This window comes from Nelumbo lutea, chromosome 3 (genome assembly GCF_056320005.1).
Source record: "Nelumbo lutea isolate HS-2025 chromosome 3, American lotus-T2T, whole genome shotgun sequence".
Classification (NCBI taxonomy): domain Eukaryota; kingdom Viridiplantae; phylum Streptophyta; class Magnoliopsida; order Proteales; family Nelumbonaceae; genus Nelumbo; species Nelumbo lutea.
Window position 1 is genome coordinate 113,449,959 of NC_142686.1, and position 26,936 is coordinate 113,476,894.

Below are 26,936 nucleotides of genomic sequence, written 5' to 3' on the forward strand. Positions count from 1 at the left end.
CTCTTCTTGGGAAATGGTTATTCCGCTTCCCCTTGGAACAAGATAGTTTCTGGGCTTCCGTAATAAGAAGTAATTAAGTAAATATGGAAGGAACAATAACAGGTGGGACAGCAACACTGTGACAAACAGATTTTCCTTTGCCAACCCCTGGAAAGGTATTATGCAAGTCCTTCCTTTCTTCTCCCCCTTAATAAGATTCAGAATTGGAACTGGTAGTTGTACCAGATTTTGGACTGATACTTGGTGGGGCTCCCAACCTCTCTCTGTCACCTATCCTAACCTCTTCAGTCTAGCTTTGGAAAGGAAATCTTAGTTTCTGATGTTCTCATCAGAGATAATCAAGGTTTGTCCTATAATTTCAACTTTCATAGAGCTTTAACCGATTTTGAAGCCCAAGAAGATTCCTCCCTTCTCTCCTTGAGTGAAGTTTTTCTCTCTGATCATCCCCCTGATAAATGTATTTGGTTTTTATCTCCCGATGGCCTATTTTCCTCTAAGTCCTTTTTCACCCACCTTACTTTGGGAACCCCTCCTACCTTCTTGGTCAGCAGAATTTGGCCTTGTGTGGCGCCTCTCAAAATTTCGTTCTTTATCTGGGAGGCAGTTTGGGAGCGCATTAACACTGGTGATCTGATCCAAAGAAAAAGATTAGGATATCGTTATCTTTCTCCTCATATCTGTATTATGTGTATGAAGGATGGTCAATCATCTAGCCACTTGCTAGTCAATTGTGAGGTGGCTCGTTCTGTGTTGCAATTCTTCCTTGATTTGGTATTCAGACATAGCTTCTATCGGGTTCCTCCAAATAAGGTTGCAAACTTTTTCAATCAGTGGCCTTGTAATCTGGGGTCTAGAGGTAAAATTTTTTGGAGATCCTTAACTCATGCTGTTATGTGGTGTATCTGGGATGTTTTTGATAACAAGTTTGCGAGGACGGAAGAAATTAGAGAAAGAATTCTTGAGTGCACCTTTTCCTGGATCCTTTCCTCTGATCATTTCAAAGGTTTCAGATATGCTGATCTTGAAAGGATTTTAATAGAGATTATACAGTCCTCCACTGTTAGCAATCAAACAAGGCACCTCCTCACTCCCAGGCCTGAGTTAGATTATTTACTAAAGTTTGATGTCTGTTGTAGAGCAATCTCTGGCCAGATTCCGGCGGCTGGCATTGGGGGAGTGATTCTAAACAGAGAGGGCTCAGTTATTTGGGCTTACAGTGATCCCGCTGGTGCAGTAGATGCTTCTGAAGTTGAACTCAGAGCATTAGTGATTGGTCTGAGAACTGTTAGATCTCTACAGCTTAACTCTATTCTTATTGAGGGAGATTCTAGGAATGCTATTAGCTGGGCCTCCCACCCAGACAAGGGCCCTCGGAGATTGGGCCACTTTCTCAATGAGATTTCTGAAGTTTCTTCTTCTCCGTTTTGCGAATTTAGATGGATTCCAAGGGAGCTGAACTCAATTGCGGATCATTTGGCTAAATCTGGGGTGGATAGAACCTTTTTGTATAGTGCAAACGCTTTGCCCCTTTAAGTGGGGTGTCTCTTAATAGGACTGTCTGTTTATTTTGTTTGTACATCCCCTCCTTTTGCCCTTCTGATTAATATAATAGTTACTTTTTTCAAAAATAATTATTTTTTTTTCAAGTATACCTTTAAAAACATGTTGCTTTTGTTACTAACATTTGATACAAAAAGTGCTTTCATCTTGTACATTAGCTATTCATTAATACAAAAAGTGCTTTCGAGACTCTGAATCTTTTGGAGGAAAGGACCCAGACTAAGAAACAAAATACTCTGGAAGGTTCAAGGACTAAGACAATCATTATCCTTTCCATATTTGTCAAGGCAACACTAGGTGACAAAGCGCCCATGGAGAGTGGGCTACCTTGCTTAATCAGTTGGGTAAAGAGACATGGAAGTGAAATACAGTTGGGTAAAGAGAAGTGCTAACTCACTTGCAGATGGGCTAGCCAAGCAAGGGGTCCGTAGGGGTTCTTTAATAGAAGGTAATAAAACACTGAAAACAACATAAGGAATGAAAAAAGGTTAACAAACCCATATGGGTAAGGCCCATTAACATAAACCATACATATAATAGAAGGTAATAAATAAAAAGATACTAGGGCCCATTTGGCCCAGTCCTCTACAAACAGGATTCATGTAGCCAACCCCATATAGTTGGGACAAGGCTTAGATGATGATGATGGTGATACTAATGAAATTCAATTTCGATGTGCACTCCATTCCAGCCTCGTCCAGGTTTGGAGGTGCTTTCAAGTATTGCTTTGGGTGTGTAATTTGGATCTGATTGGCATTGGTGATTCTAGTTTTCAGAAGTTTCTGGCCTCCTGAATGACCTCTGTTTCACAGATTTCTCCTTTCCCTCTATTGTTGTGGAGGCAATCATAAGAATGCCAATGGTGGGAATACTGAACAATCATAAGAATGCCAATTGTTGTGAAGGCAATCATTTACCAAATTTGGGCTCAGTTGCCTACATAAAATAATAATAATAATAATAATAATAATAATAATAATAATAATAATAATAATAATAATAAAACTAATTCTAAAATGTATCAAGATAAGCTAATGAAATGGTTGATGGTATTTGCTAAACATGGTGGATATGGTCATTTTTATAGCTGTATGCCATTCTCTTTTTAAAGATTAGGCCTTTAATAGGGCTATGCGCTTTGTACATTTGGTTTTCTTGTATGATAGAAACCAGTTACTTGCTGAAGGTATAATTATAGAGGAAAGTTAATTCTCTTTGGCATTGCAGAATAGCAGGAAAAAGCAGTTTATTGTTCTTTGTTGAAAATTCATTAATTTTCCTGTTTAGAAAATGGATCTTTGTAGTTACTTCCTATTGTATTCCAGTTTCTAACATTGTGATCTGCTAGGCCCCCTATAATGTTTCAAGTGTTGGTACAATTAAACACCTTGGTTCTGGTTGTTGACATTGTATTTTGTTTGCCTGGAAATCAGGCTAAACCTTGGTCGCTCAGTCATTGGTCTTATTATTGCACTAATTAGGGCTGTGATTTTGCAGGAATGATGAAGAAAAGAGGATATTATTTTATCCCAGAAACCACCCTGTAAGCTTTGATATTTTTCACGCCATGAGTATATTTTAATTTTGTCTAATAGAATGATTTTCAACATCTCTTGAATATCTTTGATAGGTCTCAGTGACTAATGATGGTTGCCAACCTACTATTCCTCCATTTTTGGGTCGTTTGGGCTTGTATATTGAAGGATCAGTTTCCCCACCCCTTTCTGGTGTCAGTATCAGAATTATAGCTGCTGGAGTGAGTAGCAATGCCCCATTGCAGAAAGGTGAATTAGCACTGGAAACTGCTACAGGAGCAGATGGTTTCTTTATTGGTGGCCCTTTGCACGATGATACAAGTTACAGCCTTGAAGCTTCAAAGGTTTGGAAACTTTTGGAACCATTTTCTGTACTGTGCATATGATGCATCATTGACCATGAAATATGATACTCTGCTTTATTCAGCAATTTACCTTATTGGGTGCATTTAAACCTTGTTATTAGTAATAGAAGCTCACCAGCCTTGCGAGGAACTGAAGATACCTCTATTTCTTATTTCCTCATATTATTTATAAGCAAGTTATTTTTAATGCTTTTAGTTGTAATAGTTATATGTATGGTGTTACTTTTGTCTGTGAAGTTCTCTTAGTACATGCAGAATTGAACATGTCATCCTCTAGTTTGCTTTCTTCTTTGTAATATGGAGATGATATATTTTTCCTGTCTTTGTTAAATATTACATGGTCAAGTTTAGATAAGAAAGTAACAAAGTTTTCTTTTGGTACATAAAGATAATTCTAATTTTTCATGTTTCATATTTTTCTTTCTCCTGTAACCTTTTATTCTTCCTCTGCTCTTTCAATCATAGCTAAACTGGGGATTTTCAGACAACTAAATTAATTGTACTAAATAAATTATTTCTATTTAATTTAAATATGTCAGTTTTAACCAGATTATATTTAATGCTAGAAGAGACCCATACAATGGACGAGCTGGTGTTAAAAAGATGTCCATACTACATTCAGTTTCTTAGCTGAATTGGTTGTGGGTGAGCTTAAATAGCCCCATATTTAATTAATATTTTAAAAACCCCAAAAACACAATTCTGAAAGGGTTGGGAAACAATATGTGGAATCTGACGTGGACAACTGCATTTTCGAATGTAGTATAGATTTTATTAAATTGATGCCTTTTTGTAATATGGATGAATGCCAAATAGCTGGTTGGCAGTCAGACCATTCTGCAGTTGCTGGGATTCTTTCTAGTTGACTCAATTAGTGTCATGTATGGAGCAATCTAGGCTGCACTTGAACAGGGTCAGCACATTTCATTAATCTATCAAGTTGAAACTCTGATATCTTACTCCATGTGTGTGTCTTTACCCACCCTAAATATAATGTCCTGAACAGGGTTGATACATTTTATTTTGCTTGCAAATAATTATGCTCCTGATATTGATCTTATGTTGTGCAGCCTGGTTATCATTTGAAAGCAGTTGGACCTAATTCCTTCTCTTGTCAGAAGCTTAGTCAAATTTCAGTGCATATATATTCGGATGAGGAAGCTAAAGGACAATTTCCTTCCGTTCTACTATCATTGAGTGGAGAGGATGGTTATAGGAACAATTCAGTTACTGGGGCTGGTGGATTTTTCCTCTTTGATAACTTGTTCCCTGGAAGTTTCTACTTGCGTCCACTGCTGAAGGTGCTCATTAAACTATGCATTTTTGTTAGCTTTGTCTTACATAGTCAACTTAACTATTCATTGAACAATTGATTAGTATACTGATTTTACTTCAAAGGAAATAATTTATTATTGAATATGGTATTTCTATTTTTTGTTTCAGTTCATGGAGAAAATATTTAAATATTAGTAAACCAATATTAAGACAATACCAAGATAAAAGGATCATGTATGTTATAATGGCAGTAGAATTCATAGAGAAATTTTTTTGACCATTTGAAGTTAAATTTACAGGCCTGTAGCACTATTATTGACAGTTATTATGGGCCCCTTACGCCATTTGAGAGCATAGATACTACTCTCCCCATGAAGTTTCTGTTACAATTGAACCCCCCAAAAAAAATTCTAGTTACTCCAAACTGTTTGCTGACCCTTGTACCCATTGAATTTTCACTTTATGTTCCTAGTCAGCCATCTGAGCTTCTTGGGTTCATTTCTGTAGGAGCATGATGCTCTCTCAAAATCCAGCAGCCATCCACTCACCACATTTGAGCCACCTTTAGTGATTAGGTTGCTCAAATTCATTCCATTGGCTTTCTGCAGCCCTTAAATAACCATCATAAGTTAAGATTTGTTGAATCTCCGACTCCTATTGGGCCCGAGAATATTGCAACTTCATCTCTAAAGATTCCTCCCACCCCTGATGGCTCCCTGGATTTCCAATGCTACTGCCATATGCTTTCTAGGAATAGAATTCAACAAGCTCAGAGTTGTTTCTGTTATTATTGCTAATTGTTAAACAGAAAGAATGTTTTATGCACAAGTTTAACATTAATCTGTCCTTAATCCACAGGAATATTCCTTCTTGCCTCCAGCACAGGCAATAGAACTTGGTTCTGGTGAGTCTAAAAATGTAGTTTTCCAGGCCACCCGCGTTGCTTACAGGTTTGTGCATTTCTTTCACCCATCTACTTATTCTTTCATATCTATGGTTTTACATTGTTCAGACTGTATCAATATTCCAGCTCTGTTATGTTTTTTGAAGCATTAAGCTCTATCAAAAACTAAGAAAATCATCCATATCTTTATTCTATATCCTCTTTATTATTAACCAGCTCTACATTCTCTATCTCCGTTCCCTTATTACTAAATTTCATTTTGTAGCTTGTGGCTTAATATTCCTTACATCTATCATGGCTGGGCATGAACAACATATAATTTAGTTGTCAAGGTGACGCCTAGGCGACAAGGCGCCCTTTGAGGCTCGCCTCGACTAATCGCCAAGCAGTTTTCTACTTCCTACCATAAAATATTTTTTTATTCATTCTTTTTTGAGATTATAATTATAAAATAGACATTATTAAACTAAAATAATCATTTTGTGTGTTTATATACTAATTTATTTTTACTATTTTCTTATTTATTAGGGTTTAATCAACACAAACATTGCTAAATGTTGTATTGAACTCTCAAAGACTTAAAAACCTGAACCAATAAGCAAGGAAGAACTTAAAATTTTATCTAATCAGCACATTTTCCTCTTCCATATATTCTTCTTCTTCTACTACTACTACTACTACCAATATATTTTATTTTCTTCTTTTCCTATAACAAAAATGAGGGTTCAGCCCCTATATTTTTTGAATTTTATTTTCCTTCTTCCTTTTCTTCTCATGAATATGTTGATTTTTCTATACTTTAATATGAATTTTATACTTTTATTATGAAAATCGTGAACAATTATTAAAGAAATATGGTTATGGCACTTAGGGAACTACCCTAGAATCTATGTTTTAACATAAAAAAAATTCATCACCTAGGCACCCGCCTAGGCAACTGGGCGACAAGGCCCCCCCCAGTCACCTAGCCTCGCCTTGGCGCCTTGAAAACTATTTCAAAAATGAATGTACATAAGTGTTTACTTTCAAGTAGTATTTATGCAAATGTTCACAACCCCTCCCAAGACCCTAGATATCTGAGACCAACATTGGGTAATGGCCTTTTATTATCAAACCCTAAAATGGTTTTCCTTCATACAGTGCTATGGGTACTGTCGCATTACTATCTGGCCAGCCAAAAGAAGGTGTTTCTGTCGAGGCTCGATCAGAATCGGAAGGATATTATGAGGTGACAACAACAGATTCCTCCGGAAGCTACCGTCTGAGAGGACTTCTTCCTGATACAACCTATATAGTCAAAGTAGTGGAAAAGGATGAGCTTGGAAGCCCAAGAATAGAACGTGTCTCACCAGAATCTGTTGTTGTCAAGGTGAGTTGCAGTGAATCTTCTTCTCATGGACAAGTATAGTGTTAATTCTCAAGATGTTATAGTGTTAGTTCTCATGGACAAATAGTATAGTTGTTGTTAAGGTGAGTTGCAGTGAATCTTACTCTTTACATCTCTTGAGATTTCTTTTATTTTTCTTTATAATCTTTTTTAACTTTTTTTAATTATTCTAATGATTAAACCGATTTCATTGCATCGATGTTCAATTTGAGTTAAACAGCAGTCAAACCTGATTAACATAGGATTGGAGAAGACAGGTGGACTGTTTTTAAATGCTTATTTGGTCTGAGCAGATACATTAGATGTAAACTAGCTGTAAAGGATAATAAGAAAGCATTTATTATCTTGCTATTTTTAGTAATTTATATATATATTTTATTTTAGCAAATAGTTGAATTGGATAATCCGACTGGCCATTATGTAATCCAGTGGCTTAAATCCTAAATGGTTTTGTCCTCACCAAGTCTAAGTGTCAGGGGCGATCATTTCCAGCCCAGCCCAGATTATATGTTACATATTTTTTATATATTATATTATATCATATATTTACTAAATAATTTATATAAATATTATTATACGACTTTTATAACTTGTATTATATATAATGTTTATATTTTATAAAGTAAAACATAAATTTATATAAAAATAAGTGTAGCATGGACACCCCATGTTTGATAAAGATTCACAAGTTGGCATGTGTCAATGAGTAAACTCATGTGCAAGTTCATGGCTTATTTTCCTCAATTAACTACTGTTAAATAGATGGACGCAATGCATCCATTTTCTTAATTTATTGATGTGTGGGACCTTGAATGTTAGGTTAGCCTTTTGGTTGAAGGTCCCACATTCATGAATTATGAAAATGAAAGCTTTTCATTCATCTATTTAATGATAAACAGCTGTGCAAGTTAGGCTACCATATTATTTAATGTCATAGACCCAAAGGTCAAACCCGGGCCCAGGCTATAGCCCTTATCTAAATGCTAAGCCCAGCTCATGATTGGCCCAAACTGATAATAACCAAATTTCCCATTTTAGAAAATTATTCTTTTTCTGGTATCTTAGAGATTTTTCCTAAAAGAGTGTCCACATTTTATGACTATTAGAGGGGAGGCATGGTAAAATGCATTGAAGTTCAAGAGTTGAACACCATCATTTTGGTACACCGTTGCAATTTAAACATTTCACCTAATATGCAATAAGAGTCCCACTTTCTGGTTTGATTGTGTGGCTAAGTTGAGTGTTGAATTTGGTATGTTTGAAGTTCATGGCTTCATTCTGCTTCTGAAGCCTTGGCAGAGAATACTACTTGAACATCCTGATTGGTCCCATGCATCAGGTGAAAGATTTTTCATCATTACAGTTTAGCTTTGTGATTGTCAAATTGTCTTCCATTACCACATGTTCAATGACCATAATATCCTCTGATGGATGTAGAAATAACTAGGATTCCCCTGCAGCATTTTTACTCCCAAACACTTCAGTCTGAACTCTGGTGGTTCTGGTTTATCTGTGGTTTCTCATTTTTTCTTATTCTGTTATTTCCTAATGTCTATAAAATCTGTGTTTAAGCATCACCTACTATCAGCTGCTTGTAATATTTCTTCTTTTATACTCACTTCTGCATGCATATAATGTTCTCTTCCTTTTGGTAGGTTGGCTCTGAAGATATCAAGGGTCTGGATTTTGTAGTATTTGAACAGTTGGAAATTACCATTTTAACTGGCCATGTAGAGGGAGTTGGCATTAGGGAGTTAGAAACACATCTCTTGGTTGAAGTGAAGTCAGCAAGTAACCCATCTAACATTGAGTCGGTTTTTCCATTGCCACTTTCCCACTTTTTTCATATAAGGGATCTGCCCAAGGGTAAGCATCTTGTGCAGTTGCGTTCCAGCCTTCCATCAAGTACCCACAGATTTCAATCAGAAATTATTGAGGTTGACTTGGAAAAGCAAGCACAAATTCACATTGGCCCTCTCAGATACAAAGTTGAGGAGGATCATCACAAACAGGTACATGCTACATTAAATACTAATGGCGTCTTTTCATAACAAAACATGCACTTGCAAACCATGGCCATTGAGCCAGGGCATGGTGAACAGAGGTTCTGTCGTTCTGATTACTTGTTCTCGATTTGAAATTTGTTGATCCCACCATAAAATGAGGAATGGTAGTTCAGTGCCTGTGACAACTTTTTATAGGCTAAGGTGTCTTTTAACTAGAAGGGATCTGTTGCAAATGCAAGTGTGTGAATGTGGACCCCATGTGTATGGAACACTGGCGTGCTCACTTATAATCTGGTCATGTAGCCTGGTCCACACACCAGTATTGGCAGCAGATCCTGTCGTCTCTTTTAACTGGGTTGGTTGGGTGGCTGAAATGCCTGGTACATTTCAAAATGAATTATGTGGACTTTGTATATTGATGTGGTATTCTAAATAATGCATCTTGGGTAATCAATTGGCATTGGATCAAGTTGCTAAAAATTTGTGCGTAATGTTGTATAGGAATTAACGCCAGCACCAGTTTTTCCTCTCATTGTCGGTGTCTCTGTCATCGGTCTTTTTATTGGTATGCCAAGGTAATGGGAAAGCAAGAAAGTAGATGAACATACAAGTATATAAAAAGAAGTGTTACTTTGTTCCGGATTTTTGTTTGGCATGTCTTGGATGTGTATGAACTTGTTTTATCCATTTCTACAGGTTGAAGGATTTATACCAATTGACGATAGGGATTGCTTCTTCAGGATCTACTGCAAAAAAAGAAGTAAGAAAACCAGTCGTGAGAAAGAGAACTTATTGAAGGTGCTTTTTAATCCCAGAGGAAGTTTTTACTTATTTCAACCATCATCGGTCCTATGGCTGAGAGAACATAAACACTAATGCTAACCATTGTTCTCGAGCATTGCACTATAGAAGATTTAGTTGTCAACATCTACAAGAGCAAAAATCTGGGCTCTTTTTATTCAAGTGACTTTCAGTTTTGTTGCTTCGATTACAAGCTGCAGCTCAAGTCAGGTAGTTGTGTCATAACATTGCTCTAATGCCCTCAATATTTGCCACGAGCTATAGTCACCATTGCAAGGTCGTGAGAGGGTTCTTCTGACGGCCCTGTTGTGGTCGAGGTTTAGCATACCCCTGAAAGGTCATTCTTGTTTGAGGGTCGGTTGGGCCCTAAGCTGTAGAGAAATATATTAAAAGAATGAGGAAATTTCCATATCTAAAGAGGTATTTCAATACTCAACCCACCTCTCTCCAAGTTCTATCTCATCACAAACCTATCTCATCCATATCTAAAGAGGGATGGTTCGATCATATGCCTTGCTAAAATTCTACATATCACAAAATCAGGGTCGCCGAAAAAAAAACTGACAACACGGCAGACGAATTTGATTCTACCAAAGCAAACTAATGTCAACCCATATAAGCACCCATTGGTGGGTGCTATGATTGGAATAGGCAACTCTTGCTAGGTTGCTAGGGGTGTTTAAGTTCAGATGATAAATTGAAAAATTCGCCTAATTTGGGTATCAGTTTGGTTCAATTTTTGTTTTTTGTTTTTAATTGATTTCCGTTTCAGTTCGGTTTGGTTGGAACTCTTGCTCAGCAAAGCCATCTACACCCTCCACCTTTAGGCAATGTTTGGTTTGAAGGAATCCATTTTATTCTGGAATTTAAGGTCAGTCTACCCTAAACCTCATCTCCAGCATCTGCAATTAGACAGCCCAAGAGCATGGTGTTGTTTCAGTTAAAGAATGAACCTGGCAACTGACAGCCCGGTTAACGTATACAAGGTTTTAAATTTCGTAACGTATCAGCCGATACGGGATGATACATATCATTTCAGAAGAGTTCCGATACACAAAACATGTCTAATTAAATGGTTTCGTATTCGTATCGAATAAATACAGGTTCGTACCAACATTGTGTATCAGTCGAATTTAATTTCCCTCTTCTTTTTTAATTTAACTTTAATTTATATCTTCTCTCTCTCATTAATATCAATTTTAATTAAGCCTTAAGTCTGAGACGTCACTAAATGTTAATATAATTTAATTAAATGCTCATTTAAGTTACTTTTAATTACAGCATTTAATGTTAAGTCAAATAACTTGTTAAAAGTCACAAACCAAAGGTAAGAACCCAAGTCATTTGATTGCAATACTAGCTAATTAACCATTACACCAACCTCAATTATCTACTAAAATAACATGTTTTTTTGTACTTATAGGAATCTTTCTTGCCTTGGTGGATGCTTTCCAACAAATGTTATAAATTTGATTATTAATATTTATATAATAATAAGATGGATACAAGTTAAATTTATTTATTAAAAATTAAGAAATACATTAACTTGTATATATAATAAATATCATCTAAATCTATATATAATAAATATTAACTAATAAATGACTTCAAAAAAATATTAACTAATAAATATTAGTATATATACACATATTTTAGTTCTATTATTTTTCAATGGTTACTAGTTATATCCCAATACTTCATATAAATCATTAAAGAATGATTTTTTATGTTATAATCACAATACTTCAAATAAATTAGTTATAATCACATAAAACTCATTTTTATTATTGTTTATATTTTTTAAAGATATTTTAGATTTTCTTGTATATCATGCATATCTTGATTTTTCATCCATATCTAAACGTTTTCAAAGTGCATCTTGATACGTCTCTTCAAATTACCTTTCCGATACACCTTGCGTTTTCAATACTTTGAACTTGGAACGCATACAAGCAAGAGGCAAACATTTTGTTTCACTCCCAACTCTCAGTTTTGAAACAACAAAGTCAGCTTAATCATTCGCGAATAAATGTTGCATCAAAGCATTATGGATGAATAAATGAATTATACTGCGAACAAGGGTCACGGCTCCCCCGCAGCAGTGTATATCAAACTAATTCTGCCAATCAAAAAAAAAATTCCCACTGGCAGGATGATATATACAGCCGTTCCCGTACAGGACCAACGCTGTAATTTTATAATAACCTGCAGCAAGGAGCTTTACAACCGCCAATGCAGCAAACCCTTGGCTCAGAATTATCTATGAATAATTACATGTATGATGTCAGAAGCTACGTCAGTTCCAGGTATACAAATTGAATAGGTAGCAGGCAGTCTTGCGCAAGCCCTGAGAAGATGCTGAACAGTTTCTGTTGACAGCAGAAAGGGCAACAAATTGAATTAGATACTAAGCACCAAAGGAAATTTATCATGGTGACAATTTTTCTACATGTGCAATATGATTTAAATTTTACCAGGCAAACGTCGATATAGGCCTCACAGCCTAGATACATATTTTCCAACTGGTTTGAACTTTGGACGGGGTAGCTAGCTGAATGAAACTATTCACAGTATACCTGCCCAAATGAACATTCACCCAATCACCCATTTGTGAATTTTATTGGTCAGACACAATCATCCATATTTTGGCTCCATAACAAGGTCAACTGACTAGCGCCGCCACCCAAGTTGACAAATTTGGAGGGGGTGAACTGGGGAGTAGGGATGAGCATGGGCCGGGCTGGGCCTGCAATTTTAAATATGAAATATTAAATTATATCATAAAACAATAAATAAATATAATAGATGAAAAATAATACATGTACAAAGTTATGCTATACTTTATGTAATATAAAATATTATATGAAATGTATTGCGTAATTATAATATTTATATATAAAAAAATAAATATAAAATAAAATGACAGATAACTATATGTATATATTTAAATTATATAACAATTGCATGTCAGACCAAAAGAATTGGGCCCAGGCCCGGCCAGGCTGAAAATAATCTCCCCCAACAGGGGAGAAGTATATAAACTTAAGAGTGATATTCATGGTTCATAAAATCAATGAAAGCATGGAAATAAGACGGGAAAGAAGCTTCAAAAATGAAACACAAAGCAAGTAAACAATACTCACATTCAACATCAAAATTGCGAGTCAAAGGAGAGAAGCCTTCTATGTTCATCTGTGGGATTGGCCAACCATTGGCAGAACATCCAAGCTGCTCCAACTACAGCAGAGAGGGAGAGCATGGCTAGAAAACCAAAATGAGAAGCATCATTCGCAATTATTGCAACTCCTAGCATAACAAGTTCTGCAAGACTCGCCACCGAGACTTCTGTTGTTCCAATCAAATTCGCCTTAGAAGCTGGGATCCCAGTTTGAAGGATCTGGGCTCCTATAACTTCATATAACATGTGGCCCAACCTTGATAATACCTGCAAATATAAGAAAAAGGGTGGGCATGAAAGAAAAGGGCATCCAAAAATATGGTTAAAAACTGGACAGTTACAAACTGGTGCTTTGATGGGTTCAAAAAACAAGTGTTAGTAGAAACAAGAAGGTTAAAGACATGCTTACAATCAAACTGAGAAAGAAGAGGAGGGAGGACTGCCGAGAAAGAGAATCACTCCAATACACGGCAACAGCCAAAGTGAGAAGTGAAGCCTGGAATATCAATCCAGCTGCTCCAGCCTAGTATAATGAGCCCACATCTTAGAGACAGAATTAATACAGAATCTGGATAAGAATAAGAACAATTTTAAATGGGAAAAAAACCTTTAGAATGCCAATCCGTCTGACAAGGTTTGCAGATATGAAGGTTGCAGCAACCCCAATGAAAGCACATAAGCCACTGAACCCCCCAACGATGGATGGGTTTAAACCTGTTAATCCCAACAGCATAAATTGAATATAAAGATGGAATCCATAATTGAAGCAAGAAGAAACAAACAAAGAAAATGTGAGAAGAAAGAAGGCTTAGAGAGAATTTCCAAATATCCTGATTAGCAGGGATCAGAATTTCACAAAACAGGCAGTCACATCGGTGTGGTGGAAGAATCCCTCCCTCCTATCCCCAGTGCATGTATAGCACACATCAACCGGCTAGGGACCCACCACTATACATACAACAATATTTTGTACTGTCTGGAGGACATTGGCCATTGGGAATAGGAATAGCCAAGAAACATACAGATAACAGATGGAGGAATTCAACATCATCTCAATTTTGGAGGAAAAAAATATATGTGTTCACTCACCTAGGGATAATTAAGAACAGGAAAACAAGAGGGCAAAAAACTGCCCAACAGTGAAGACCAAGGAACTTAGATTTGCAACATGGGCACACCTCAGAGTATGGGAAGGGACTTCCCATGTTCCTTGTTGACTGAGGCCCAGATTTAAGTTTTGACTGCATTGAAGCAATCCATCTTCAGAAATACAGAATAGAAACAAGTTAGAGAAATACCACGCTGTGTTAAGAATGCCGTCATTAAGCCACCTGGTGTAAGAACAATATTAAAGTATAGGAGCACATAGGCCAGGCTTGCAGGAAGAACAGGTTGTTGCTTGTATTCTGTCCATCCATTCTTGATGGCATCCACACCTATTTCAACTGGGTAGCATTAGAGTTCATATTAGAAATGTAGTATCAGCAGAAGTCCTGCTTCTAAAATAGATGAATACAGCTAAAGTATACCTAAATTCCCTGCATCTGCCTTCCCAAAAGTCTGTTGACATTTACAGCGATCAAGAACTCCAGTAGATAGTTTGTTGGTTAACCATGTGAGAAGGATCTGAAACATGGAACATAAGCCAGAAAGCAATCAACAAAATTAAATTTTAATCAGGTCGACCAGAATAAATAAAGCACAAACTTAATTACCTGGATAGGCAATGCACATATCATCAGGCCAGCAGCAAGCTTCAAGCAAGTAACAGGATCATACTTGGAAAGAAGAATACCAAAGAGTGATGCACCAGCTATCTGTGGCCATGAAACAGTCACAAATCTATTATGATGGTTTGAAACGAGTTTCATCTGTCTTGGGTCTTCATAGTAGAAAAGAAAATAGAATACAACATACCACACAAGAAGTATATGCAGAATACACACACGTACTTATACATACACATACATATAAATATATATATAAAAAAAAGCAAATGACCAAAGAAAAGTAGTAAACACCTCACAGAGGAGATCAATTCGACTGAGAATGGCATTTGCTTGTGCAAGTGCAATAGGCCTATTGCTCCCTGCTAACTGCATATACAAACACAATCCAATAGATGAAAGAAAAACAAATAAGAAGATATGAAAAGCAGACTAACTATATATATTGAAGAGACAGCTTAACATGAAATTGCACTACCTGAACAACCCAATCTCTCTCCATGGCAACCCCCAATGCCAAGCCAGAAAGCCTCTCAGCAGCTCCAGCTAATACTAGTACTATGAACCAAGGCTGGATATGCATAGATGGTGCAAAGCTAGTATGAATGGTGTGAGCACGGATTATCATTGCGACAGATAACAATTGAGCAGCTGCCTGACACAAAGCAGGTAAGAAAGCACCTGTCTATGAGAAACAACAATAACATAAAAAGCATTTGAAATACTAAAGGTAAAGACAATAAGTGGAAGAATTACCTGAATGGAACTCAAAAAGGTAAATGCAGGTACTCTAGGAAAATGATCCATAAGATTGCCAATTAAAGGCCCTCCAACAAATATTGCAAGCTGTTTACCAGAGCCCAGAAAACCTGTTAGAGACTCTTTTAGACCTAACATTATTTAGTTTTTCTTGGCCTTAAGGGCCACAATGGGCCATTACCCAATGTTGTTCCTGGCTATCCAGGGTCTTTGGAAGGGTAGACTGGACACAGACCTAACCTTCCACACTTTCTTGCATGAAGCAACCATTCTCAAGTCTCGACCTTGAACCCACATTCCCATTCTTGTCAGCCCAAGATTTTATAATTGCACCAAGCAACAGCCTCTCCTTGGCCTTATGAACAAAAGGACATAAAATGCATTCATAACTTCATGTCCTAATTTGGAGCTTGGGAATGGAGGAATAGCGAAGTCCCTGTAGGCCCCAAAACCAATAGGGGGTTTAGCATATGCCACAATGACTGGGTGACATAATGTGTCTTTCCATATGCTTTATGAGATAATACATTTATTCAATCTTTACAAGAAATGTCAATGGATCCATTTTGTACCTTTGTGAAGAAACCAACCACAGCAACAGGTAAAAGGTTTGGATGTATCAATGCAACTGCAGCAGGCCAGGCAAAGTTCCACAGTTGCTCAGTCAGATTCCCAGCTAAGCAACTAGCATACAAAGCTGAAAATAACATGGTTATTCTGATCAGAGGACTGTTTATTCAGAAAAGATGCACCACCTCTTTGCAAATTTAATTGCTTTTCTTTCTTGAAGGGCAACTTGAAGGGCAACTCAAAGAAGGGTTGGATTAAGAGCCCATCCCCAAGAGTGCAAGCCAGAGAGCTATCATAATAAATAAATAAATAGGTACAGACAATTTATAATACATCTCAATCCTCTAAACCTTGGATAGCAATCTGATTCACTGTTGCATTACCCACCTTAAGATAATGGCGCAAGAAATTGAGCAAACACTAATAGCATCAGCTCATCATCAAGGGGTGATGAAAAAATGACACCACCATAATAGGAAAGATTCCTACTACCCCTAGGGATGTAAACAGATCGGATTGGATTGGAATCAGGGTATATCCGAATCCGATCTGATATCACATATCTGAGATCCGATCCGATCCGACCTGATCTAACAAATAGTGATTTGAATCCAAATCCGTTAAGGATGTCGGGTACCAAAATCTGATCCGATCCAATTTGAATTATGAAAATTTTAATAAATTATTAAAAGAAAAAATATAAAAGTTTATATAAATATGTTAAGATGTGCCGAATAGGGGTAGTTTAGTCTTCTTCTGTTTATTAAGTAACTTGCTTATGTGGCAGTGTTATTAGAGTTACTCTGCCCCACACTTAAGTAAGGTCATTTCTGTCTTTGTAACTATGATTAGAACCTAATATAGATTAAGGGGGTCGACTGAATGGGTAATCCATCAGATTTTTGACAGACCCTTCTTCTTCTTCTTCTTCTTCTTCTTCTTCTTCTTCTTCTTCTTCCTGTTCAGACTACTGTAGCAACAGTCGAAACATGGTATCAGAGCAATGCTCCTGACCTAAGTCAGTTGGTAAAGCACCTCATCACTGTTCATGACTCTTCACCTTCGTTTCTGATCAGTCAATGGAGAGAACTGGTTCGCCCTAGGTCAGAAACAGTACAGCTTGTCTCTGTGCTGCGCATAACCTTCTTCAACAAGGAAAGTGACTTCAGTAGTGAATGGTTGATTGATATTCTCAAAGGAAGGTCGGTTCTTTCTTCTTCTAGTGTTACTTATATTTCTGGGTAGAAACCCTACAAGAAGCTGTTGTACTGAGTAGAACCTAGAGAACTAGGTTCATTGTTGCCCTAGGAAGGGCTGTGTGTGCAGTAGCCGAATGTGTAGGGCTGTTGTAAGTTGTTGTGTAATGCCTTCTTGATACGGTATAAGGTAGAATGCAGTGACCTTGCCGAACTCCTTGTGGTTGTGTAATGCCCTCTTAAGTGTGTTAAATAAGTCTGAACTGGGTGCAGCAGATTTGGCTGTGTTGTGGTGCTTGAGTGGTTGTAAGAGCGCCTCTACTTGTGATTAGTGAATGGTAAACTGATGCTTATGTGGGACATAAGTGTGTGAAGTCAACAGTAGTGTGAATAAGAACAAGTGTGTGAAGTCAGCAGTGGTGTTTAGAGGCTGCAATAGGGGCTGAAATATCAAACTGTGAACAACATCAATCAGCTTGTAGCTGAGAAGTAAAGTTAGAGACAACTGAGAAAAGGTACAATGGCAGCAATAGGAGATGGCTATAATGATCAGAAACCTAGTGTAGTAATCTCTTCCGACTACCTAGGAGTACAAATGACCTCAATTAAGCTAAATGGGGAGAACTATGTTCCATGGGTTAAATCCGTGGAAGTTTTTCTCAAGGCAAAGAAGAAAGCAAAGCATGTTAGAGATGAGAAGCCACCGGTTGACTCTCCAGGGTTTGATGATTGGGAACAAGAAGATGCTCAAATCATGACTTGGCTGTGGAATAGTATGGAACCCAAAATCAGTGCCAACTTCATGTTCCTTGATACGTCTAAGGATAATATGGGAGCATGCTAAGAAGCTATATTCTGGACAAGATAACACAACAAGAGTATATCAGCTGTATCAGGAGTACTTTGATTTGCAACAAGGAACCAAAACACTAGAAGAGTACTATGCCTGCATGAAGAATATAAGGAATGAACTCAATGTCTATCATCCCCTTACTCCAGATATTCAAATTCAGCAACAGCAAAGGGAGCAGCTAGATGTTACAAGATTTTTAGTGGGGCTGAAGTCGGAATACGAACCAGTTAGAGCTCAAATATTGGGGGGCTCTACTCTTCCTACACTTGAAGAAGTATTCTCAAGACTTCGTAGAATCTCTTTGGGCCAGACAGAGAACTCCACACAATATGATAGATAAGCACTTGTGACAGCTAGAGGTGGTGGACATAGTACAAGAGGGGGAGGTCATTCTAGAGGGGGCCGTGGCAATTCCATGATTGGTAGGGGTGGCCGTGACTCAGGGGGAGGCCGTGGCAGAGGAAAAAATAACTCTACAAGGAAATGTACTCATTGTGGTAGGGATGGATATACAGTGAATTTCTGTTATGATCTACATGGCCCTCCCTCTAAATGGGCTAATCATGTTGTAGCAGGCGAGGTTGCTATTAGTGACAGTAAACTGGCAGACCTAACTCCTTCCACATTTACATCTACTTTTGGGAGGGAGATGGTGAGTGTTCCGCGTGATGAGTATGAACGGTTCCTTCGAACTACTTCACAGCATACCACTGCCACATATGCCCAATCAGGTATCGCTTGCATGTCATCTAAAACTCCTTCATGGATGATTGACTCTGGAGCCTCAGATCATATGACCGGGACTCCAGGTGTGTTCTCTTCTCTTGCTGAAACCTCCACATCACAAACTGTTACACTTGCCAATGGGTCCTCATCTCCCATCTGTGGTGTTGGTAATGTTGACTTGGCTTCTGTCCCTTTATCATCTGTTTTATACGTACCTAAGTTTCCATTCAATCTTATGTCTGTTAGTAAAATAACCAAAGCTCTTAATTGTTTTGTTACATTCTTTCCTTCCACTTGTGTTTTTCAGGATCTCAAGACGGGGAATAAGATTGGTGGGGGGCATGAAGCTGGTGGATTGTATTACCTTGACGGCGGTGAATCTTCAATTGCACTTCAGACTTCCCTTACTCCTTTACAATGGCATTGCCGACTGGGACATCCATCTCTCAAGGTCCTCAAGATGTTGGTTCCATCATTGAGTCAGTTGTCAGTTTTACAATGTGAGTCATGTCAGTTTGGTAAACACCGTCGTGTGTCCTTCAGTCCAAGAGTTGAGAGTTGTAAGTTGAGTCCTTATTCTTTGGTTCACTCAGATGTTTGGGGTCCGATCAAAATAGAGTCTTATAATGGGTACAAGTATTTTGTCTCCTTTATTGATGATTGTTCAAGAATGACATGGATTTACTTAATGAAATAAATAAGTGAATTATTTTCCATTTTTCAAAAACTCCATGCTGAAATACGCACACAATTTGGTGTTCCAATCAAAGTTCTTCGTTCAGATAATGGTCGTGAATACTTTCTTACTGCATTTCAAGAGTATTTAGAACAGCATGGCATTATTCATGACCTCGTGTGCTTTCACCCCTCAACAAAATGGGGTGGCTGAACGGAAGAATCGTCATCTTCTTGAAATTGCTCGGTCTATGCTTCACCACATGCATGTTCCTAAACGGTTTTGGAGTGATGCTGTTCTCACTACCTGTTTTCTCATTAATCGGATGCCCTCTTTTATTCTTCATGGTCGGTCCCCCTTCTCCATCTTGTTTCCCACTTTATCTCCGTTTCCATTAACTCCTCGTGTCTTTGGTTGTGTGTGCTTTGTTCATAATCTGAGTCCTAGAATAAACAAGCTAGATGCACGCTCAATTAAATGTGTCTTCCTTGGCTACTCTCGGACTCAAAAAGGGTACAAGTGTTACAATCCTATTGCCCGAAAGTGCTATGTTTGCCCTGATGTCACATTTTTTGAGTCTGTCCCCTTCTTCTCCAGTCATGAAGCACCCTTGTCCTCACCCTTACCTCTTCTTCCTCTTCCTGTCAGTGATTCAGTTCCAGAGGCTGTTGTTGGAGTAGACTCATCTCCTCATCCAGTGCAGGTCACCACTGAACGACCACCGATCCGACAAGTGTATACACGTCGAACGATACCGGCCCCTCCTCCTGCTTCTACCTCATCTGCGGATCCTCTCATGGCTCCTATTACTGAACCTTCAGACCTTGACCTACCCATTGCCTTACGGAAAGGTAAACGTAGTTCCACACTCCATCCCATTTCCAATTTTGTTTCATTATTTCGTCTTTCTGCATCACATCGCCAGTTTGTTTCACTTTTGTCTTCTATTTCCCTACCTAACAATGTTCAAGAAGCTCTTAGTTCACCTGGATGGCGGCGGGCAATGGAGGAGGATCTTTCTGCTCTTCAACATACTCAAACGTGGGAACTTACTACTCTTTCACCTGGAAAGTATGTTGTGGGCTGTAAATGGGTGTATACTGTGAAATACTTGCCAGATGGTAGTGTGGAGCGTCTGAAGGCCAGACTTGTTGCTAAAGGTTACTCACAGGTGTATAGTGTGGACTATATGGAGACATTCTCACTGGTGGCTAAAATTGGTTCCGTTCGTGTCCTAATTTCCTTGGCAGTTATGTATGATTGGCCTCTCCTTCAACTTGACATAAAGAATGCCTTCCTCCATGGTGATCTAGTGGAGGAGGTATATATGGAGCAACCACCTGGGTTTGTTGCTCAGGGGGAGGGTGGTAAGTGTGCAGGCTGAAGAAAGCAATTTATGGGTTGAAGCAATCTCCACGTGCTTGGTTTGGGAAGTTCAACGAAGTGGTGAAGAGTTTTGGAATGAAGCAATGCCAGGTTGATCACTCAGTGTTCAGCTATGACTCAGAAGCTGGGAAGATTTTATTAGTGGTCTATGTGGATGATATTGTCATCACTGATAGTGATAAATTGGGGATTGGCAAACTAAAGGTATTTCTGCAAAATCATTTTCAAACAAAGGACATTGGAACATTAAAGTATTTCTTGGGAATAGAGGTTGTCAGGTCAAAACAAGGTGTGAATCTGTGCCAAAGGAAATATGTCCTTGATCTATTGGAAGAAACAAGACTGTTAGGTGCAAAACCGGCTGAGACCCCTATGGAACCAAATGTTAAGTTGAGCAGTGATACAGGAGAAATATTTGAAGATCCTGGAAGGTATAGACAACTAGTGGGAAAGCTGAACTATCTGACTATCACGAGACCCGACATCTCCTTTGCAGTCAGTGTGGTGAGCCAATTCATGCAGAACCCTCGTATACCTCACTGGGATGCAATCCTTAGAATTGTGAGGTATCTGAAAGGTGCTCTAGGCCGGGGGCTATTGTATAAACCAGGAGGAAAACTTGAAATAGTTGGGTATACAGATGTAGACTGGGCAGGCTCAGTGAGTGACAGAAGATCTACTACAGGCTATTGCACATTTCTGGGAGGAAATCTTGTGACATGGTAAAAAGCAGACAATTGTAGCCAGAAGCAGTGTTGAAGCCGAATATAGGGCCATGGCTCACACTACCTGTGAATTAGTGTGGCTGAGGAATCTCCTACAAGAAATTGGGTTTCACATGGATAAACCTATGAAATTGTACTGTGACAACCAAGCTGCACTACATATCTCATCCAATCCTACCTTTCATGAGAGAACAAAGCACATGGAGGTTGATTGCCACTTTGTGAGAGAGAAGGTTCTTGCCAGAGAAATAAATACAGAACATGTGGGCTCCAATGACCAGTGGGCAGATTTGTTTACAAAAGCTCTAAGCTTAGGGAAAGTGAACTATCTATGTAACAAGCTGGGATTATATGACATATATTCTCCAGCTTGAGGGGGAGTGTTAAGATGTGCCGAATAGGGGTAGTTTAGTCTTCTTCTGTTTATTAAGTAATTTGCTTATGTGGCAGTGTTATTAGAGTTACTCTGCCCCACACTTAAGTAAGGTCATTTCTGTCTTTGTAACTATGATTAGAACCTAATATAGATTAAGGGGGTCGACTGAATGGGTAATCCATCAGATTTTCGACAGACCCTTCTTCTTCTTCTCTTCTTCTTCTCTTCTTCTTCTTCTTCTTCTTCTTCTTCTTCTTCTTCTCCTCTTCCTTTTCGGACTACTGTAGCAACAGTCCAAACAAAATAAAAGCAAAAAATATAAGTATTTTTCAACTATTTTCATCATATATATTAATATATACATGTCTTTTTATAAACATGGTTTAACATGTTCATAAATTTCCTAACATTTCCATGACACGTTTCCAATTCTATGGGTCAATAATTCATAACAAGGGAGAGATTGAGGAGGATGTCGCCCAAAGAATTAGCGTAGGATGTACAAAATGGAGAAGGTGCATTTGGACTTTATGTGATAGGCAAATACCACTTAGATTAAAAGAAAGTTCTATAAAACGGTTGTAAGGCCAACTATGTTGTATGGAGCATAGTGTTGGACAGTCAAGAAACAACATGTCTAAAAAATGAATATGGCAGAAATTTGAATGCTAAGATGGATGATTGGAAAAACTAGAAAGGATAGGATTAGGAATAAAGTTATCCAATATGAACCTAGGAGTAGCTCCAACAAGTGATAAAATGAGAGAAAGTAGACTAAGATGGTTTGGGCACGTGCATAAAAGACCACCAACTACGCCATAGAAGTGCTTTGTTACACATTGAAGGGGCTAGAAGAGCTCAGGGTAGACGAAAAAGAACATGGGTAGAAGTAGTAAGAAATGATTTAAGCACTAATAGTTTAACATTGGATATGGCTTTAAATAGAACAAATTGGTGAAACAGGATTCATGTAGCCAATCCCATATAGTTGGGATAAGGCATGATGATGATGATGATGATTTCCATTTCCATGGGTACCAACATGAAATATTGTTGGAATCAACATATAGTTGGCATAAGGCATGGAGCTGCACCTTTATAAATTCCTTAATTCCTAAAGCCAAAGTTGAGTTGACTGCTATACCTTTGAATATTTTATTATTTAAATATTTTACCCACTAAAAGACAAAGCAACAAAATAATAAAATTGATAAAAAAAAAAAAAAGACAAAGCAATAAATCAATCAGTTCAGCCATTTATGCCATTATCAAACAGCAATTTTGTATAAGACCAGAATGTACACAGTACTAAGAGTAAAAATAGAGACTTCTATTAGGAATGTTTTAGCAAATAGTTTGTGTTGCACCTATTAGAATAAGGTTTCAGTTCCTCATCCCAACAGATACTCCCCTCTAGCAAAGTAAACTTTAAAATGGACTGACATATTGTTGGGTATGAACTATGTAAGAAAAAAGTTAAAAAAAAATACAAGGGCAATATTGGAAACCTAAAACACACACAGATGAAGATCTCTCTTCTATCTGGCATAATAGTTAGGTTGAACTAAGTGAACCAGGTAGGAATCCCAGTGAAAATTGGTCTTGAGCATCTCATTTGTGCACCAACATCTACAGAAGGATATAGATGCAAATTTCATCAGGAACAATTCTATACATGTTCTCCTGCCTGTATCATTTGGTTTCAGTTTATTAAATCAAGCAGAGTAATTTTTCGATCTCATAATAAAAAATGTAAAGTTTATAAACATGGGTCAATTCCCTGACGCATTTAATAGAGTCATGATATTATCCATAGTTTCAAGGAAATAGAAAAAAAAAAATCCTACCATACAATCCTGCTGGATGAGCTGGGGTGGCTGCTAGAGCATTCTGCTCATCCTCCGATAGGACCTGAAAGATGAATGATGGAAAACTGAGAATACAAATAGCAAATAAAATGGAAAAGTAGAGTACACAAGTCATGACCATGATGTCAAAACACTTTGGTTGAATGTTAAGCCATACTGGCAATGTTGTCAACAGGCTATCCATGTAGGAATCTTCGGCTAGTAAATTGAAAGATTCAGTTCCAAGAATCTCTGATTGGATATGAACAAGTGGAGCTGAGCAACCAGATGGAATAGATGACAAGTCATCTGGGATCTCTTCTTCTGTGGTAACATTATTGAAATGTATATCAGTGTTTGTGAACGAACACCTTGAAATGAAATTTCCTTGCCTGGATCAAAGTTTAAAAAGAAAAAACAATAACTGTTAGAAGTTTTAATTAACAAATAGAAGTATATTTAAAGTCATACCATCAGTGACATACTGAAAAAGGTGCTTCAAATGCCAATTGTTCTTAACATCCTCAAATCGTTACATCTCAGAGGCCATTGCTTGAGAGTTGAGGAAATGGTTTTTTTTTTATTGGAAACGGTAACTCTCATTAAAATAACAGTTAAATACAAAAGTGTGAACCACTCATAGCATGAATGTTAACTCCATACAAATCTCAAATCTTACAATACAGCCCAAAAAAAAGCTTTCCCTGAGAGTCCCCTGTGGCAATGGTAAAATCTCAGGCCAACATGTGTCAGAAAGCAGGTTTGAGTTTGTTTAATAGGTGTTTGTGGGAAAAAAAAAAAGGGCATAGGTTACATCCATATCCACTGAATCACCCAAAATCGATGTTGTATGGACTCTCCTCAATGGAAGAAGTGCCTGTGCCACACGGGTTGGACTCCAACATTTCATGGATTCTTGAAGGACATTTCTATGTGACATTTTTTTCGCCTTGCTTATTCAACTCAAATGAATAGCTAATCTACAAGATGGGTGTTATTTCTCCTATAAAATGTTATTTAAATAGCAAAGATGATCTTTTATAGCTTTTTTCTAATGGTCTATATTGTTAAAAATCAACCAAATGTAGATTATTTTAAAAGTTTACTTTTCTATAGACATGTCTACCGGTCTATTCCTCAGCCTTGTCAAGTGGGCACACGGGCTCTGATTCCAGTGTCCAACATCCATGTAACACTGCCCCATATAGCCTGGTGCCTGGACCATCTTTGCGTAGTTGCCTTTTTATTGTTACTTTCATTTTTCTATTGCTTAGATTAAGAGCCGCCAATGGTACAATTGATTCGTTGAGTAAAAAGTGGGAATATACAACTTAAACGCTCTAATGAACTTCTATGAATTTTAAAGTCAATCAAGTTAACTAGAAGTCCTGTAACTCTTTGTTCAACCTTTTTTAGGATAAGTAACGGAAGTTTAGAAAAGAATCGAGTAAAACTATCGGACCAAATCGCCTATCGCAATCAAAATTTTTTGTTTAATTGATGCTTAGTGGATTTATCATTTATAATAATATAATTTAGCTTATTTTTCGACATGTGATATAATTTAGCTTCTTGTTGCAAATAATCCAACACCAACGGTTTAAGGTTCAAACGTAATATAAATCAATCAATTGAACCCAAAAGAGACATACTAGGTAGGTATTCCCTTCTTTGATTTTTCGCTTTTCTCCTCTCACGTGGTTAACCACTATATTTCAATACAATAGCTCAGAAGATTAAAAAGAATAAGAAATCAAAAGGCTAGATGGAAGAGCAGAGCAGTACACTACCTGAGAGAAGCAGCAGACTTATTCAGCCAATGGCGAGAAGCGATGCGAAGGCGAATCCGAGAAATCGACCTCGGAGAAGAAGCTCGGCGAACCGAAATAGCGAGGAGAGGCGAAGAGGGTGAATTAGAAAGGATAACCAACCCCATGGCTGCTTCAAGTAGTTCGGCTCGATGGACCTCTTCTGTTCCTGCCTACTCATGCAGACTTCCAGTGGATAAAGATACACAACTAGTTTCACTTCAGGGAATAACAAATTAGGGTTTAGACTTCAACGAAGAGCTCGGGAAGGCCGAATTGGTTTATCGGGCATGGTGACTGAGGCCCCGAGAAATCTGTTTTCAGCCAACCGGCGGAGGCGGATGCATCAAGGTGTCTCACTCTCTCTCTCTCTCTCTCTCTCTCTCGTACTCTGTTTCTGTGGATGAAAAGAGGTTTTCTAATGAGTTGATTATCCAAACATCGATCAGAGCCGTCTATGTTGGCACATAGGTTGACGATGATGATCGTGTCAATCGAGCTATTTGCTTATCAAGAAAAAGCAACGGTGAAGATTCAAAATCCTATTGATGAACGTTCCCGAGTTGGAGTAGTGAACCAGTGATTGAAAGCTTTATTTTTGGATGCTATTTGGGTGAAGATGAGTGGTGATTAAATAGAGAGAAAGAATGCACTGACAAACTGACAAACTGACGGCTGTAGTTGATCGCTCGCTCTCCACTCTCCTCACAAACTGACAAACTGACGGCTCACGACCCCGGAGATACTTCTACCGAAAATAACCGCGATTTCATCCGTCATCATTTTTCCAACGGCTCGGTTTGGAAGGAGTAAAATATAAATGTTTACGGTACAAAATACTTGATTTTGCGCTCTACATATTGTCTGATTTCCGTGCACATTTGGGTCGTTTGGGTCCAAGGTAACCGAATGCCCATTTGATTCGTGGGAACAAGGGTATGTGAAATCGGAATCGGAATGGTCCGTTTGGTTTGCAGACAACATAGGGAATCAGAATCAGAATCAAAATCATTTATTCTAGCGTCTGTTTGATTCAGTCAGAAATTGGAATCAGATTCCAATTGTTATTGTTTGATTTAACTATAAATCAATCAAAATTTAGTGGATTTGCAGATTTATAAAACAATCATTTTGAAATCAATTGAATAAAAAGAAGATATAGAAGGAGGAGGAAGATGGTAGAAAGAAGAAGGGCGGTTGATTTGGAATAAGGAGGATGAAGACGAGAGGAAGAAGGATGGTTGGTGGCGGTTTTACCTCACTAGAGATGAGATTG

At 37.9% G+C, this 26,936-nt stretch overlaps 2 protein-coding genes across 16 annotated transcripts in view; one reads left to right on the plus strand and one right to left on the minus strand.

The window, feature by feature from the left end:
* LOC148867741 (Carbohydrate-binding-like fold) overlaps positions 1 to 10,026 on the plus strand; it is a 37,730-nt gene extending 27,704 nt beyond the window's left edge. Inside the window, exons 20-27 of the mRNA XM_088977114.1 lie at positions 3,058 to 3,103; positions 3,191 to 3,439; positions 4,531 to 4,761; positions 5,594 to 5,685; positions 6,780 to 7,008; positions 8,682 to 9,038; positions 9,534 to 9,607; positions 9,729 to 10,026. Of these exons, the coding sequence (XP_088833240.1) occupies positions 3,058 to 3,103; positions 3,191 to 3,439; positions 4,531 to 4,761; positions 5,594 to 5,685; positions 6,780 to 7,008; positions 8,682 to 9,038; positions 9,534 to 9,607; positions 9,729 to 9,828 (1,378 nt within the window). The 3' untranslated portion in view covers positions 9,829 to 10,026. The remainder of the gene's footprint in view (positions 1 to 3,057; positions 3,104 to 3,190; positions 3,440 to 4,530; positions 4,762 to 5,593; positions 5,686 to 6,779; positions 7,009 to 8,681; positions 9,039 to 9,533; positions 9,608 to 9,728) is intronic.
* Positions 10,027 to 11,823: 1,797 nt separating this feature from the next.
* On the minus strand, positions 11,824 to 26,491 carry LOC148867742 (solute carrier family 40 member 3, chloroplastic-like). Of its 15 annotated transcripts, none has more exons than XR_016110186.1 (15): positions 25,643 to 26,491; positions 24,031 to 24,244; positions 23,853 to 23,916; positions 16,070 to 16,194; positions 15,495 to 15,584; positions 15,217 to 15,393; positions 15,033 to 15,107; positions 14,727 to 14,828; positions 14,541 to 14,637; positions 14,310 to 14,456; positions 13,619 to 13,725; positions 13,421 to 13,534; positions 12,977 to 13,278; positions 12,308 to 12,579; positions 11,824 to 12,202 (listed from the first exon to the last, which is right to left on the minus strand). XR_016110186.1 is itself a non-coding variant. In XM_088979219.1 (14 exons), the coding sequence occupies exons 1-13, from the start codon at positions 25,786 to 25,788 to the stop codon at positions 12,985 to 12,987; spliced, it is 1,752 nt and encodes a 583-aa protein (XP_088835345.1). In that variant the 5' UTR covers positions 25,789 to 26,267; the 3' UTR covers positions 11,824 to 12,202; positions 12,977 to 12,984. The 15 variants fall into 15 exon arrangements, 4 of the variants coding, with proteins under 4 accessions (XP_088835345.1, XP_088835346.1, XP_088835344.1 ...); XR_016110187.1 differs by having other exon boundaries at positions 12,308 to 12,409; positions 25,643 to 26,096; XR_016110189.1 differs by having other exon boundaries at positions 12,308 to 12,409; positions 14,310 to 14,447; positions 25,643 to 26,088.
* Between the last annotated feature and the right edge of the window lie 445 nt (positions 26,492 to 26,936).